General features: G+C 30.6%; 1 protein-coding gene across 1 annotated transcript in view; it reads right to left on the bottom strand.

Moving 5' to 3' along the window:
* Smp_148740 (hypothetical protein) overlaps positions 1-18,592 on the bottom strand; it is a gene marked incomplete at both ends in the record, with an annotated part of 153,904 nt that overhangs the window by 994 nt on the left and 134,318 nt on the right. The window contains one exon of the mRNA XM_018794744.1: positions 1,481-1,712. Coding sequence (XP_018649125.1) covers positions 1,481-1,712 — 232 coding nt within the window. The remainder of the gene's footprint in view (positions 1-1,480; positions 1,713-18,592) is intronic.

The raw sequence follows: 18,592 nt of genomic DNA, 5'->3' as shown, positions 1-18,592 counted from the left end.
AAGCGTTCGCGCGCGAGACTGAAGGTTATGGGTTTGAATCCCACTGCTGGGGAGTTCCTTGCTAAGACGAAACGGCCGACCAGTGATTTCAGATTTCCAACGGTGGTCAAACACCAATCGATTCATGATCTCAATCAGAAATATTTTGTGGTTGTATTTGATATTATAACGATAGATAATGCGTATAATACCTTCATGGACGTGACATTTACAATTTTTGGATTTATTTGTTGCATCCACTCCCATCGAACCACTGAAACATCATCAGTAGGCCCTAAATGATAAAGTTTATATTAGGCATATACCAAATATTTCGTATCCAATATTCTGATGATGTTCCTGTTTGACATATCAGATCATATTACTGAAATGATACTAGTAGCTAAAATGTTTTTTAAAATTTTAGTCACAAGGTTGTTATGCCCACAGGGTAAGTCATAAAAGTATTATTAACTAGACTAATGCATAACTATGTTACTCACAACATGCATTAAGTAATACCATCTTAAAAGATCATCTCTAGAAGTTGTACAAAATGTAACAATAAAATGAATAACTTTGATCTAACGGTCAGTAGGCCAAATGATACAACTTCTTCAATAGTTTCCTCATTAATTTTAAATATAGTATAGATTATAAGTATATAATCTGTGAAGATGATTTCGTTCCCACACAAAAAACTACACTTTTGTCAGTGCTTTGTATTGTTACTGATCAAAGCTACAAAATTGTTGCCTGTAGCTTGTTGCTTTAACCTGTGGCTTATGCAATACTGTCTCATTTCACAAAGTGTGTAATATTATTATTTCTCATTTTGAAAAGTACAGTGATAAAAGGATAGTCATAATCAGGAACTATATGTTCCAATTCTTTTCCCAGTTTACTTCATTAGTCTATAGTGAAAAAAATTGAGTTCATACAGATCTATTATTCAAATGTTTTGTCCATACATGCCTTTTTCAATTGGTCACTTCTGTCATTCCTTTGTCTTATCTATGATCATCAATATTTTTCAAATTTATATTCTATAAAATCTTTTTCGGTTTCAGCAAATAGGTTATTTTACTGGTCATGATATACACAATATGTTTTGAATGAAGGAGGGAAACGTGATTATTTTAGCGAGTTATAGTAACTTAGATTCATTAAATATCTGATATTGCATGGAATGCATAAGTATCAGCCAGTTTCTACGTTGTCACAGACAGATTTCTATTGATTTAAAGTTTGTTCAATAAAAGAATGTGAAAGTACTATGTGATACATTCAAAATTATGATAGATACATTACTTAAATCGCTTTTCTACACAATGGATAATTTTTTATTGCGAACATGTGTAGTATGAATTTAGAATAGAGAAATCTATCTATCCTCGATATGCTTGAATAGTAAGTGTTAGAAAAGAACATTATGGAAATTGGTAATACTAAAAACAATGAAATGAAAACAACAATATTTCCCACAGACATCTTCACTAACCTTCTTTATTCAAAGAAATGTTTTCTTCGTTTAATGGAACTGATGTTACTGGTAAAAAATGGCAAATCTGTTGACGAAATAAAAATTCTGAATTAAAAATGGGTGAGGTAGGATAATTTGTTGGTTTGTTGTGAGATTTTTCTGATTTAATTATCGGAGATGATGATTCCACTTGAGACAGAAGTGATTGAACAACTGAATTTTCTGTGTCCATTTGTTGATCGAGGTAATTCTTCAATAAAAGTGAAAAGTAAAATTGAAACTTCAAGGATAATGACTGTTACTATCATATATCTTAACATACATATCGAATTCAATTTTGTAACAAATAAAATGCATTCTTTAGAGTAATATTGCTACTAACATGAAGTAAATGTTGCCAGTGAAGAGGATGAACACATATCAATTCAAGTATAATTAAGAGATCGATGATTAGAAAAAAGGTAGTCTCAGTTAGTCACTTACAAAAGATATATAGGTTTATTAGTATAAGAAATATGAGATCCCCTATTTAGATTTGTATTTTATAATAGGAAGAATACGATTTGAAATAAATAACGCAATAGACTAGTAAATACCGCAACTGGCTTTGAACCAGTGGGTCACGGATTCGAAATAGATCATACCTACTTCAGTCTGAGAAGTTGGTTAATGTAATTAGCTTTTACGCTAAAATAAAATTTCTCATAAGTGGCTAAACAAACGTCTGCTCGATAAGTAAGTTACATTGTTCAAATTAATCGGTGCTGACTAAGCAAAATAGAGTAATTTTGATTACTGTAGCGGGATAAGTTTACACTATTGGAGATAATTTTCAAATTAACGGTTAACAGGAATATTTAAGCTCCAACAGGTTATTTCGAATTATTTATAAAATATAAAATTTACCGATAAATTATTATGTTGCTGAAATTATTTTTGGATGTGAATGGATTAAAGATATATATATATATATATATTTGATGTGAACAAAGAAACAAAAAGCCTTAACAAACTACGGAAGCTATTTTGGGGGACGTTATTTCATTTAATTCGAAGCTTGTAAAACTGTGACATTTACTTTTGTTCCTAGTCTATTCTACAGACCATAAACTTTCGTTTGATGTATGATTCACTGCCATAGCATTTTCTGTTCCAAAGCTATTGTAATTTAGACGTTACTTTTTGTACTCTATTTTCTACTATAATCCCCCAGTTTTTGACAATTGTATTTTCCTAATTATTGACGTTGTGGTCAGGTTAGTCATCTATTTATTCATGTATCTTTTTACACTAATCTGAATTCGGAATTCGGGTACCAGGTCGGGATTGGAATAAAGCGAGTAGTGTTCCAGTTGTCTTGTCTTTTCTCTCTCGCGTGCTTGTCAGCCAATCAGGAATATAATAGTTTTCGTCTCTCTACCCCCACTTCGAACTCATGCATACTAGCCTCAAGGTTAAGCCAGTCAGCCTATCGGGTCAAGGTCTTAATCTACATTAGACAAGTTATACTCGGCAGGGAAGTGGGTAGGCAGATCAAGGACGTAACAATATTTCATGAAATATATGTTTATTTTAATTTTAGTAAGAAATGCCTTACTTCGCACTATATCTGTACACATCATTTTGATCTATCTAGTTTGCTGACTTCGGGTAGACTGAAACAAGGAAATTCAGAATAATTATCAGAAAATTCTTGAGAGAAAAAGTGGGAACCTTGTTTTGGTTAATATTAACCACACGGAAAACGTAGTATTCTTATCAAGTAATTCTTTGTCGTATTCTAGTTTACAAAGATTTCTTAAGTAAACTTAAACCATGCTACTGGAATTGAGCAGTGTTTGAAAAAGGGTTTCTGAAAGTTTTGTCATACTATTTGCAAATAAGCAAATAAACCTTCCTAGAAAAATGTAATTGAGCTTAAATGTAAATAATATGATTATTTGGCTTATAAATGTTTCATGATATTGAGATTAAATAATCTTCTATTTTGAAACGTATACATCTGAGAGCAGATTATTTTGTTCCTTCATAAAATTAACTGGCCATGACAACCTTTATAATACGAATTAACATTACTACTGATATATTTATCCACAGCAATCTCATTTTAAGTCAACAATCTAGGACCTTCTCATGTTTCTGACTAATTTTACATCAAAATCGTTCTTCATATTCAGTGAATCGCTGATGTGATTATCAGCTTGAAAAATTACTTTCAATAATCAGAATACAACTATTCATCATTGAAGTAAGTTTCCAATGCTTTTTGAATTAGAATTTAAGTAGTATCTTGTATTCGATTTGTGACAATTGTACTAAATAACAACACAATATATTGTATCACACTCAATCTGTTTTAAATGTATTGCTTGAATGATGTATTATAGTTTAAATAAAATTTAATTTTAAGCAGTAGGTATACTTCAAAGATTGTTGATTTATTATTTTTTTAATATTCTAGATTGAGTATTTCAGTTGATTTTCATTTTCATTTTACTTTTTGTGAAAAGAATGATTGAACATGTTTTTGGATATATTCATTAGGAGATCGAATTTTTAGATATAATATGATTTGAAATTAGACTATTTATATACTTAAGTCAAATAGATTGATAGACTGATAGGTCCTGGGTTCGAATCTCGTGAGGCGGGATCGTGGATGCTCACTGCTGAGGAGTCCCATAATAGAACGAAACGGCCGTCTAGTGCTTCCAGGTTTTCCATGGTGGTCTAGCTTCAATTGACTCATGGTTTCAACTATATAAGATTGATATTAGTTTAAATGTTTAGGTGACAGTTTATGACAGCATGTAAATAAAAAAACGCTGAATTATGTTAATTTTGAGCATTAGAAATACATGATTAAAATATGTTTACTATAAATGAAGTTTGATCATGAATTGTCTTTAACTATGCTTATTAGCATCATTTTAACGGATCTCATATATTTTGTAACTCACTTAACACTCTCATTCTTAATAGTTCATTTTATTTAACGATAACAATTTAAGAATGAGAAATTCGTGCTTTATTTAGTCTCATAGTAAACAATATAACTTGAAACATTTTATTCAAACTTTTGAAAGAATGTTAACTTATTGTTCCCTATTGAAATATGTAATGGATTTCATTTCGAAGATTTATTTGATTGCATGTGAAATTAAGGAAGTGATTCATGGAATACTCATCCAAGATAAAATGATGTTTTTGTTCAGTGATAAAAAACTTTTCATAACCTTGACCATTGTATACGACTAAAATAATATTTAATTCTGATAATTCCTATTAAAATTAAACTGTCACAGTCCTACACTGTTGTAAAACGTTATTACCAAGCTCGATTTATGGACTAAAACACGACTGAAAAGGATATGTATATATAACGTGAATTTGATTAATTATAATGTATTTACGAGATTAGATTGATATCATGAATAGATTAATGTTAGATGACCATTGAAAACCTGGAAGCAATGGATGGCCCATTTATGATATTAATCTAAAATCAATAATGTCCACAACCTTATACTGATATTTATGAGTGTTATATCGTGTGATGTGCGTGCCCTCTTTAATATATATGAACGTGATGATTCCCGCCAATCGAAGAGCAGTGAATTATCGATCAGAGCAATGATACACGAAAAGCCGTATGAGCAGTCTTGAGTACTTATCAGTCCTGCTTTCTACTTAGCCCAACCAGTTAGGTCCAGAACACCAATAACAGCCTCTGCAATATGAATTATTATCCTCAAACATATTGGGTTTATATATCAATCAAACCGACCACATCATACCATAAAATAGAAAATAAAATTTGTACAAGATTTGGCCAAATGTGGCTGTGAATAGGGGGAACAGTAATTAATGGACTAGAGATAACTGAAGAATGATAGATCGTATAATAATAGTCTATAGGTTAAAATAAAGCTTATAATAAGAAAGGAATAGTTTAGTTACTTAACAATTATACAATAAGAAATATACATATCACATTGGTCCATAAATAGTTCTCAGAAGTTACCATTCATAATTCTCTTCGGGATATAACAATGACATTATTGATAATGATGTGGTGGCATATTGTTCACAAAATTTGTTTTCATTTTATATTTACAATAATTTCAAGTTAATATGTTTTATTTACATCAATAATAAAGCAATACATATTAGAAATAATAGTACTTCATTTATTTATGTGAATAAATACTCGGAAAAGAAACGTACAGTCAATATTCTACTTGTACACTGAAAACTCTCTAATCAAAGTACATGTGACTACAAGTACATTAAGGAAGTATTGGAATGTTTAAGAGACAGGTAAAAAGTAAATTAATAATTTTGTATAATTAAAAACATATCTATAGTTATATCTAAATTATTATGTGTTCAATTAATTAGTTATTCAACTGTAATCTAATTTTATAATAATGTTTAAATAATTTTAGAAAAAGATGGATAGTGGCTAGCAGTGGAATCCAGGACGCGCGTTTTTCTCCTATTTGGGACTCGTCAGCTGGATGTACCTACATCTCAGAGTTAATGTTCACTCCTGGATTCCACTGCTAGCCACTATCCATCTTTGATTATAGTGCTTGTGAATGAAGACTATATCGAGGCAATACACACAGTATGCACATGTGCCAATAAGAGACTGACCAGTCGCAGTCCTAAACATCAATGGGAAGATTCAAAAACAAACAATACTAAGTGAATTTAATTCTAGAAACAGACTAGAATATTCCATGATGTATTCATGAAAAGTATATTGAAACCTGTTGTATGATATATTTTTAAGCTTATTTTATTTATGTTATTTGTCATAACAAAATCTATATCAACTGTAACTGTTATATAAATATGTCCATTTCTTGCTTTGCATACTGCTACTACTAGAACTACTACTACTACTACCAATACTACTTCTACCACTATTACCAATACTACTACTACTACTACTTCACTTCTACTTCTTTTACTGTTTATTACAAAAAATTAATAGTGATAATAATTAATAATAATGACGGTAATATGACTATTTCTATGACTATAGTTGTTGATTTATTGTTTTTTTTTATTATAAAATGAATTGAAACATCTATTGAATTTCACAGATTCCACTAACATAGTTTTATGCTTAGTTTATACTGGAAACATATATATATTCCTATATGTATATTTTACTGTTATTCAAATATTTGACTGAACAAAAAGCAGAATATATTTCTCATATGAAAATTCAGATTGTCATATCGCTGACTTCCTAGAAAAAAGTATCCAGCGTCTAGTATATACGTATACAATTACATCGTCTTTTCAAATGTTTTAGACAGTAGAGTTTTTTGTTTTGTTTTAAAAAACAAAAGTATGATGTTATTTAACACATTTGAAAACTTTAAACTAATCTACAATTTGTCATATTTTACTTTTTTTTAATTTCATTATTCTAGAGAGGAATTTGTAGTGTAACTAACATATTAGATCAACACATAGGTTATTGAATTCAAGTTGTCTATCATAAATTGAAATGATTTATAATATTAGAATAATACTGATTGTTCACTTAGTAGACATCTGTATCAGTCTAGCCGTGGTGCTGATCAGGTTCTCTTGATTGGTCTATGACCAATAAGTTAAATAATTGAATGAAACGATTCATTTAGCTTAATACTAGAGAGTTGGTGTCAATAAACAGCAGAGTTTGAAAGGTTTTCATAATTTCCACTCACTATCAGTTTTAGAGGATGTTTCAGTGAGATTCTTTCAGTGTTACAGTAAGAGATGTTATCATTAAGCCACGGCTGGTTTATAATTTACGTAGCCTCATTTAAATTTTAGAATTGAAATTACAAGTTAGGTTGCAGGTGTACTCTTCTTGCAGTCAGCAGTGACATAATATGACATAACTTTCTTTGTCATTACACGGCATATGCTAAAATGATCCCAAGTATGCATGCGTATATTATCTACCGCTTCAAATAAGTGTGCCAAGGTGTGTATTTATAAAAAGAAAATACAACGAGCATTTGTGAAATAAACTGAATCATAATGACATACAGCTTATTATACGAATACTATAGAAACATTGGTCTCTATTATTGTGAACAACTCGAGGCCCACTGATATGATATGACAAGAAGATGACATTATTTAGATCAAAAATATTTGTGTCACTTCATGACAAATTTCAGCTAGGATGACAAGTGTAAACTTTTATTCAATGTAACAATGATATTTGCCTATATCAAGTTAGTGTGATAATAATTTACTCAATTTAAGGCCGGTTTCATCTTCAGTGTGATTTTTATTCACTATAATCTTCTTTGTATTAAATTATTATGAGCTGTGTTCAGCATGTGGTGTGTACCACTGATGTTGACAGATATAAGTAGTATGTATCGTCAATCAGAAATCAAATGTCCAGCGGCAAAAGGTTAAGAAGATTAAAGAAAAGGGAACGAGAACAAAGAACGATTGGTATGGAAACAAAATAACAATGAAGTTTGGGACGATTGACTGATATTTGTAAAAGGAACAGTCAAGTTTGAGACAATTGGTTGACATTTTGCAAATTAAGTATTTAATATATGGTTCTCAGATTTTACTAAGATGTTCTGTGATTTTGTGTTTAAATACATTCGATTGTTCTCACTTGTGTTCTTGTTCACTACAAGCATGATATTCAGTATGGGATTTCATTATAAATTCTGCGTATGTGACGTTTTCTGATTAATTATCAAATAGATGTACAAGTTAACATATATAAATGAGTGAGTTTCTTTCGCCGTCATCTTTGTACTTTTGAATGGATAAATCATCATTTACACAAGTTTTTGTGTTCTTACTTCGTGAAGTAGGAATTGTAGTGGTTTCTTGTTTCAAGTATTAGTGGTAGGGTAACCAGAATAAAACAACCATAAAATATTTTTAATGTGACAAATCGTTTGTTTGAAATATAAAGGAAATTTTATCCTAATTCATTTGTAATGTAAGTTCATTTATACTGTTTTACACGTTTGTTGTTCAAGAGTTACAAATTAACTAACTAACAATGAGGTTTTATTTTAATCATTTTTCTCCATTTAACTTAAAAGATAATCTTTGCATAAACCAAATGACCTATAAGAATACCTATGTGTTGGTTACAAATGATCTCAAGTAGTATAATACTCCAACGATCACAAATTCAATACTCAAAGTTACAACTTAGTCTACTTGTAATTTTTATAAACTTATATACTTGCCCTGGTATGGCCGAGAGTTGGGACAGTCCGCTCTCCCTTTCGAAATGCTCTCACATGGCCACGCGTATATAGCCTCTCCAAGGGAAGTCCTACTCACTGCCTTCTCGTGGCATTACTGTTGTTTACGAAATTGAGAGGACGAAAAGCGAATGTCCGGCGCTTTAACCGGGCTGGTGGGCGCGGCGAGTCCCCCTAGGGGAGTTGGGAAACCCTGATTCCAAACCAATGGTGCACATGGGCTCCAATATCTTAAGGGAACAAATGGCGCATGAATCAATCGTTGGTCATTGGCTACTATGGGACTGCATCTTCTTACTATGCTCCACTGCCTTGTGGATCAAATTTGTAGGTCAAAGGCTCGGGGTGTGGCCCCCTCTAAGAAAACCACCTGCTTCAGTCTGGGCACCCGGGCAGTAGTTCAGTCCTCACACAAACCGAGTGAGATTTGTGTGGCGCATATAAATCTGGTTCCCCTTTGTACCAATATTTATGTGTTCAAATAAATAAATAAAATAAATTCAATCAACTATTTTCACTTCCTTATATTCTTTCAATGTTGTTGATTAAATATATCTAAAAAAATTTTCAGATAACTAGTGTACGAAAGAAAAAAGAATCAAATTTAATTGATTCCATAATTGTTCTGCTTGAATTACCCCCTGTTTTATTTTAATTTATAACATAGACGGAACTATGGTATCTTTTATATATTACAGTAAGAAATTTAAAAGACAAAAAATTATGCATCGAATATTTTAGACAGACATAATTTTACTGTCTTAAAAATGGGACGTCAAATTTTTCTTTATTTTTTCAGTTACATAGATGATCCAAAGAATTTATTGTTTCCTAATATTAATTATTGGATTCACCTTTCTATTTGAATTGAATAAAACTAAACAGATATATAATTGTGTTTTAGATAAATGGGTGATTTTAGATCATGGTAACAAGTTATAGTTTATCAATGATTTACAGGTTCTTTTTCTTTGTCTAACTAATAAAATAGAAATCATTCTTATTTAACAAAGAGAAGTATCAGAATACAATGTTTGGTTGTTAGGTCAACATTATTGAGGTGATATCTTTAATTTTTTCATAAGCTGAAAAATGACACAAATTGACTAGAGTATAGTCAGATAATACTAAAACGTACCTTTATATCGAACCAATTTTTCACAGGCAGCTTAACTAATCAATTAACGTGTATTTTTACAGTTTAAACCATGAACTGATACTAACTAGATAACCAGTGAAAACCCGAAAGCACTAAATGATCATCTTGCTTTAGTATGGTGCTCTACAGCATTGTAAATTCATAACCTCATATCTGGGATTCAAACCTAGTACCTTCGGTTTCTCATGAACGCTTGACCTCTAGGCCACTGAAATGGCATCCATCGATGTTAATGTCTTAGTCCAATCAAACGACAATACTGTGTATGATATTCTTTTTCCAGGTTTTGAATAGTGGTACAGCTAAGATCAGTTCGTAACTTACACTGTGAAAATTCTACAATCTCCAGGAATCCTTTATATTAATAATACATATTTCCTCGAAATTACTTCAGTGAATGATTGTGTTATTAAACGTATGTCATTTTTAGTTTAAACAGATCTAGTTTAAGTTTGAATCAGTAACGTCCAGGATATCATAAAACCATCATGGATTGTTTCCTTTGTGAATTCCGCATGATCATGAATCCATTGAAATTAGACATTAACACCATTCGATGCTGGTTCAGCAGTTTAGAGATTAGGCGTTCGCGCACAAGGTTGAAGATCTTGGGTTTGATTCCCTCGTGCTAAATCGTGGGTGCACACTGCTTAGGAATCTCATACTGGAACGAAACGGCCGTACAACGCTTCCAGGTTTTAAGTGGTGGTCTAGCTTAGATCGACTCTTGAACTAAATTGTCAAAAATTGCTAAATCATTATTAAAAATCGTAAAACGTAACCATTTCAATAAAGTTATAATTATGACTGGTGACACAAAATATCATGAGTTCATGTTAGAAATATTTTTTGATGAATTCCGGGAGAGTTATCCATATATTTTGTGCTCAACGTGATAAATGAAAGTTGTGAAGTTATTCCAATTCAGGTTAGTGATTACAAACTATAGATCAATAAAAAGTTTATAAGATTATGTCCAGTTCGTGGTTCATCTGCTAATGTCATTCTGTAGAGGTAACTTTCTGGAAATTTATAAAAATGAATCCGTTTTATTCCATTCTGATGAAATTTAAATTTGACGCGGAAAGAAATGTTTAAAATAAAACTATCATATCTATTCGAAGGTAGTTTTGTTCAATTTGTTTTTACATTTACTCACGAGGTTACTATTATTAAATATAATATTTATTCTAATATAATTATTAAATCGAAAACCACTTTGAATAATTTTTGAAAACCAAGTTTAATAATGTACATTCACGTTCATTTAACCATATAGTTTTATTCTAATAGATAGGATCTAAGTATACATTTGTTTCTAGGGTTAAACCTAGGACTGTGTATATATATATATGATTGAATGTATGAGGTAATGCTTATTCCTGTACATTCATTAATAAAAGCAACTCAAAGGTCTTTTAATAATTCATTCGAATAATGAAATCAGAATCTAGTCTGGAAAAATCAATAATCCATATAAAGATTTGTAAGATTGAAAAAAAAGTTTTTGGCTTCCTTCAGAAAATATTATTCGTAAGATTTCATAAGTCTCTATTCTTTTTTACAATGTAAATATATATTACTTATTTATTATATAAATGTACATAAACTTACTTTTGTAATAAAATGGAGTAGTAACAAGAAGAGAGATCTGTTTGAAAATGTATAATAAAAGCTTTTTTATACAAAGATGAAGTTATTGAAATGAGTACTGATTTTAGTACATTTTATGTTTTATTTTAACTTAGTTTATTCAATGGTAACATAAGAATGTTATCGTATCTTATAATTATGTTATAAATTTATTGACTGGTTACTGATTCATATAAATTGTTTTGACACAGTATTTTTTTTTAATAGTTGAGATCATGAACCACTTGAAGTTAGGCCACCATGGTAAACCTGGAAGCACTGGACGGCCATTTCGTCCTATTGTGCGATCATGGATGCGCACTGCTGAGGAGTTTCAGGTTTTCCATTGCGGTCTAGCTTCAATTCCTTCATGATCTCAACTATTAAAATTACTATAATATCCACGAAACCCATTCTGACAGTAGTTTTTGTTTACAAAAATGACTGGTAATCATATTATTTTGATGAATATTTAATGCATAAACATTTCTTGCCTTTCCCTTTCTCAATTTTTCATTACATGATGTTTGTATTCAATGGCAGTGGCAATGTTAGTTGTCTATATGTTCTTTATTTGGTTATTTAAAAATATCAGTTTCTACTGTCTAGTGCTTGTTGTCAATTAACATTTTTGGTATAAGACAGGTTCTTGTTGTCTTCTCAGTTAACGAATCTACCAGTGTCAATCTTCTTCATTTTGATCACTCAACAAATATCACAATCTTTCATGGAATAAATCTATATCCAAAGACTAAGTATGTAAACTGATTCTAAGTTCATGAATGACATTAATTTCTAATTAAATCTCCTAAAGCCTAATGCTATAGTTCTGAAAATATAATATACTTTGTTGATTAACTTGATAAATTACTCTAAAGTTTATTTCATTGAAGAATAAGAACACAATAAGATTTTGGAATTCCCATTTTCATGTCTTTCTTGAAATTAACCAGCTGGCGATAATTACTGTCCAATAACAACAATACTATAAAAGTATGGTTACAAATAATATCAAAGTAAGTATATAAAGAACCGAATGTCTTAACAAAGTTGATCAGTCTATTAATGAAGCTAATCTAAATTGGGAGTGAAGTACAAAAATATATCTTTCGGTTTTCAAAATGCAGCTAAAAAACCTAATAAAATTAAAGTATATCACTACGAGTGGACACAATTTAAGCTGATAGTTCATGAGTGTTTACTTTAAACGGATACTGACATATAATACTTGTTTATACATTATATAGGAATAATATATTTGTAAAATCTCAGCGAATGAATGAGATTTTACAACTATATTATTCTTATTTAATGTCTTATATCAACTCGGCGCCCAAATACAGTGAAACCATTCGCTCTAATTTCGACGAAAGTTCTTATATAGTACTTGTTTAATTTTCATCTTTATTAACTGATTTGTATATACTAAATTATTTTCAACAATAACAAACAATCTGTTTTGTTTTTACGAACAATGAAAAATCATCGTCCTAGAGTGAATATCGACACTTGAACACAAGCACGTTCATTTAACGAGTTACAAATTGAATGAGACGCTCATCCTGAATTACAATATTAGCCATTGTTCAACTCTACATAAAAATCGTATACAATGTTGGTTCTTTTAGATAATATTGTATGGATTGTAAAAATTAATTTAACTGATACCAAATATTGGTAAACATTATTTTTAATTACATGACTGAAGAGAAATGTTCATTTTTCTACACAAATGAACATTAACAAAGTTAACATGTCTACGTACTATACATAAATATGAACAGCAATTAATTTCAAACCTTTTTATTGTATTGTAACTTTACTGTTAATCAAAACAAAACTGAATTGAAAAAGAAGCCAAATTTGATTTATTTGATTTTTCTGCTTATCTTTATTTCAAAACTACAATCCTCATTTTCCTTTTGATATCTTGTCATTTGATATAATGGTTATTTGTAGCATAAATATGTAATATTATCAAGAGGTTAATCGTAGAAGACAGTTATAAAGAAGTTGCATTAAAAAAATCTCCGGGTGTATCAAATATCAACCAAACACGCATATATACACACAAATATCCATCATTGTAGTTTGATTCGAAAATCTTTCACTAAAATCAATTCATGGTCATCTATGAGAGAAATTTAACTATCATATATTGATTGATTTTACATACTACTTAAGTAGTAGTTTAGTGCGTGGAAAGGGAATAAATCGTAAAAGTAAACACTTATTCATTTATTGACATATATGTATTCAGGCGTGGACAGATGTCGATTTATTCACTTGTTCACAGTTCCTATATACTTGTAGATTTCTGTTAGGAGGCATTTATACAGAACTGCACACCGATTAAATGAAATTTAAATAACAGAAAGTGAGTGAATTTAGCATCGTTTTATTTTATTGCCTTAAGAATTTTATCCACCGATATTTGTGTGTGTCAGCTGTTAAAATAACTATTCGATACTTTGAAAATTATTCGATTCTCGGGTGTAAGATTAAGGAAGGAAACTGTTAAAAATTCCCGTACCATGGCAAACTAATTATCCAGTGCTCACAAGTTTTCACTGGCGATTTACTTAACATCCGTTTGTAAGTTAAGCTACCATAATAGTAAGTAGAAATAAAGAAAATTTTATGTTAAACAGAAAAATTTCCACACACTGTTAACCATATTTCTTAAATCATGTGGCATAAATAAGAACATCGTTTAATTATCTCAATAATAATCAGTTTTATTGAAAGTTAAAGAGACTTAATCTCTATCAAATTATATTGGTGTTAGTTATCTACCTAGTTATCACTAGTTTGTATGTGATTACGAAAATATGTTCATTAGTACGGATATTATTTTAACAGTGAATAAAGATACAGGATTTGACATTTTTGGGGGGTAAAATGTAAACTAAAACTTTCTACACAGTTTGTAACTTATTAAGTGTTAACATTTCAAAATGAAGATAGGGAGAGAAATTTACTTTGTTATTGATAGTTTACTGTAAATGATTCGGTGTAGCGACAAACTCGTGTATCCACAAGGAAAGTCAACGAATGGCTTCAAGTACTGTATGTTTCATACGAATATTTTTGAAACCTGGAATATGGTATTTTCGTTACGTTAGATTTATGATAGTCTACAGGAAAAGATATTGAAATTAAATAACAACTGAATATCAGATTAATGAGTGTCGAATCTGTTGTATCCCGATAACCATAGTGAATGGTAACTTTGGCATTCATTTATGGACCAGTGTTATGCATATATTTATTATGGTATAATTGCTAAATAACTAAACTGTTCATACTCATGTTCCCCTTATTATAAGCTTTATTTTGACCTATAGACTAATATTGTACGGTATACCATTCTTGAGTTATCCCTAGCCCCCCACATTCACATCCACATTTGAATAAATCTTGTACAAATGTTATTTCCTATTTTATTGGTACGATGTAGTCAGTCTGTTTGGTGTATAAACTCAGTATGTTTGAAATACAATGATTCATACCGCAGAGGCTGTTAATAGTGTTTTGGACTTAACTGGACTTAACTTATCACGTCATACATTAATTGGACATCCACTCAGCCACAAGATATAATAGAATCATAGAGATAGAACATTTAAAAATTAATTGAGGAAATACACTTGAACATTATATTCGTAGGGTTGACGTAGAAAATGCAAAACGATAATACGTAACTAGATAAGTACATGATTATTAAACAAATGTAAATATTCATACTACAGTATAGATAAATCACTTTAAAAAAACATATAAACAAAAGACGAAGTTGATCATTTTATTAGTTGTCAATTGTAAGAATTCCAAGTTTGGTTTGGTGAGATGAAAGTTGAATAAATTCAGTCATATGTAATAGACAAACACGTAAACTATGAAGTAAACCAGACAGGATATAAAAAGTTACTCTAAAGGCTGTATTCATGTCAGGATGATGTAATTTTTTTAATCAACTTGGCAATTATACTTATTCACCCTTATTTTACTTTTCCTAAAAATAAAGGAAAGTGTTCAGAAATTTGGTGAAATATTTGTTCAGTTAGTGTTTTAGAACTCACCAGTGAAATTTACAATAAACTGTGGTTGCTATGCAGATAATCTAACATTCTCAACTTTTGACATAGGTTAGTATTTGAGTAAAATTTACATAAAAACAGCTAAATATTACGAAACATGGTAGAATATTTTTTCAGTTGCCCAGAAGTCTTTTTTTATCATCAGACATTATAAACTAATAACAGTGTTTTTATCCTTAATCCTATTCCCAATTACATACAAAAATTAGAATTCGCTTTACATTATAATTAGCTGATCACAATGATCCTTGGCAATTATGTCATACAATTTTAGATTTGTTTACAACATAAAATTAATCATCATCCCGATGATCAGCCATCTCATTGAATGACGCTATTTTAGATATGAAACCCTGTTCTGATATGTATTTGAAGATAAATTAAAGAATTTCAGTCTGTTAGTTCAGATTTTGGAAATCTTATTCAAAGTTTGACCATTTCATTCAAAGCAGGAAAATCTATAAAATATATATTAATGTACGACAGAAACCAATATTTTGAGATTATCTGGAACTCAGCGACGTACACATCTTAACAACACAGTAAAACTTTCAAGTGAACCGAAAATGTGAAATCTCTCCCTAACAATTTACCATTTTAATTACCTAACACAAGGTATAGATAAACAATGAGACATAGTATTTAATTCATCAATTAAATTGTATGCTGATTTTTATCGAAATACACATGCTGATAACCCCCGTATATTTTTATCGACTTAATTCGCGTGAGAGAATAACGAAATTAAATAAGTCAAATAGGACAATAAATTCTGAATACGTATATTTCGTGTACACGTTGATCCAGACAGACAATCAGAGAAACGAAGTGAAGGAAGCGAAGAGAAGAGAGCGAAACGAAGTGACGTGCAATGGAGATGGCGAGTTAACAAACTCTTTTTGGCGAAGTGTGACTCAATATTTATATTCAGACAAAAATAAGTTACAGACACGTAATGAATAGGGTAAGCAATTAATACATATACGACCATATAAAACAGTCAGGGTTAATAAGCGAATTGTGGTTTGAAAAGAATGAATAAATTGGTCTTTCCAAAGCATAACATAATGTACGTGAGCTTGACATAATACAAGCCACTACCTAACTGCCCGACATTTAGTACATCACTTATCTTTATAGTTAATGAAGAGTAAGTTATGGTTTTTACATCTCACCAGTGTACCTGACAAGAATAATTAAAATAAATTTCTAACTAGAGTTAGAAATCATTTAACTACTGAGAAATCTTCTGTCATGTATGTTGTAGATTTAATTACGTATTTATAGATTGATATTACAGGTATTTAGATCTAATATCCCAGTTGTGGACTTGCATATCATTATATTTTGCATTTGTTTACGTGATAATTTTCCAAACTTTCCTGATCTACATTTACGTAATCTGTGATTAATCATATTGCACTTCAGGTTTATTTCGTTTTATACATTTTTTTTATTACTGTACACAAAAAAACTTATGACGTTCAGCATCATTTACATATTCTCCTATTACAAAAAACATACTTGGTTAACAGTAAGTTGAACTTATTATATTGGATGAATTACAAACGGCATTAAAGTTGTCAAAGAATAAAAAAATTTCATTAAATTGAAGAGTTAATAATTTTATAGAATGAATTTAGGTTCATCGCCTTCTAAACATTGTAATATTCCTGAAAAGTTTTAGAAAATTAACCGAAATAAATTAATACTAGTGTAAATGGTAAAAGAGATTAAATGTAAAATATTTTTAGTACAATGGAAAATCATAACACGTCTAGACAGATCAATGTCATGTTATTTTTGATCAGGGCAATTTTGTATAAGACATCGTTGTATTTATAAGCAAAAATGGATGGTGGCTAGCAGTGGAATCTTCCTATTTCGAACTCGTCAGCTGGATGTACTTACATCTCATAACTGATGTCCACTCCAGGACTCCAAACCAGTGCCGTTAGCTTCAATCGCCATCGCGTTATCCACTTAGCTACTGAGTCCTGATAGTCACTAACTTGTGCAGTGGAGTGAAGTCTAAATTCATTTCGTATTGTTTGTTTGAATCTTCCCATTGATGCCGAGGATTCAAATTCATCAGTCTCTTATTGCTATATGTGCATCCTGTGGCGTTTGAAAGGAAAGGTACTGAGTTCGAGTCCTGAAGTGAACACTAACTCTGGGACGCAGATACATCTGGCTGACGAGTCCCAAATAGGACGAATCGCACGTACAGGATTCTACTGCTAGCCATCATTCATCTTTGCTTATAATTCTTGTGAGTGAAGGCGATATCGAGGCAATCCTCACAGGATACACTATATGCCAACAAGAGACTGATCAATTTGAATCCTCGACATCAGTGGGAAGATTCAAACAAACAATGAAAACTGAATTTATACATCAACGTATTTATTTGTATATGATAGTGAGTAAGGAAAATGTATAATTTGTAATACGAAGTAGTGGAGTTAAAACTTTTGTGTAGTGTGTAAAATTGACATAATTCAATGTGATTCTCATATGCGTTGTTTGTTTGTATTTTTCCATTGATCTTTAGGACTGAAATCTATCAATCTCCAGTTAACGAGTCCCAAATAGGACGAACTGAGTGTCCTAAATTCCACTCCTAAACACTATCAATCTAGGATTAGATATTTTTGTTTGGAAACTACTCTACATTGGATGAATGGTCAAACCTTCTTCCATGATGAGAGGCAGGGGGATTTAATATCATATAAGATGCTTCGGCAACTCATTTCTCCTTATTAGCTAGGAAAACATTTTTGAATTGTTTTGATATTTTTAATACCGAATTGATGATTATTGTGAAATGGCACGGGATGCTATAGCCGGTTTAATTTGTAAATTTTTCAGCTCTACAGAACTATTAGGTCTTTTGTGCAGCTCAGTGCAGATTTCTCTAAATGACTATTTACCATAGACTACATCACAATAGACACATTCTAGTCTGCAGACACAA

The sequence above is a fragment of the Schistosoma mansoni genome, chromosome 1, assembly GCF_000237925.1.
Source record: "Schistosoma mansoni strain Puerto Rico chromosome 1, complete genome".
In the NCBI taxonomy this organism is placed as follows: domain Eukaryota; kingdom Metazoa; phylum Platyhelminthes; class Trematoda; order Strigeidida; family Schistosomatidae; genus Schistosoma; species Schistosoma mansoni.
This window is presented reverse-complemented; position numbering and strand designations above follow the sequence as displayed.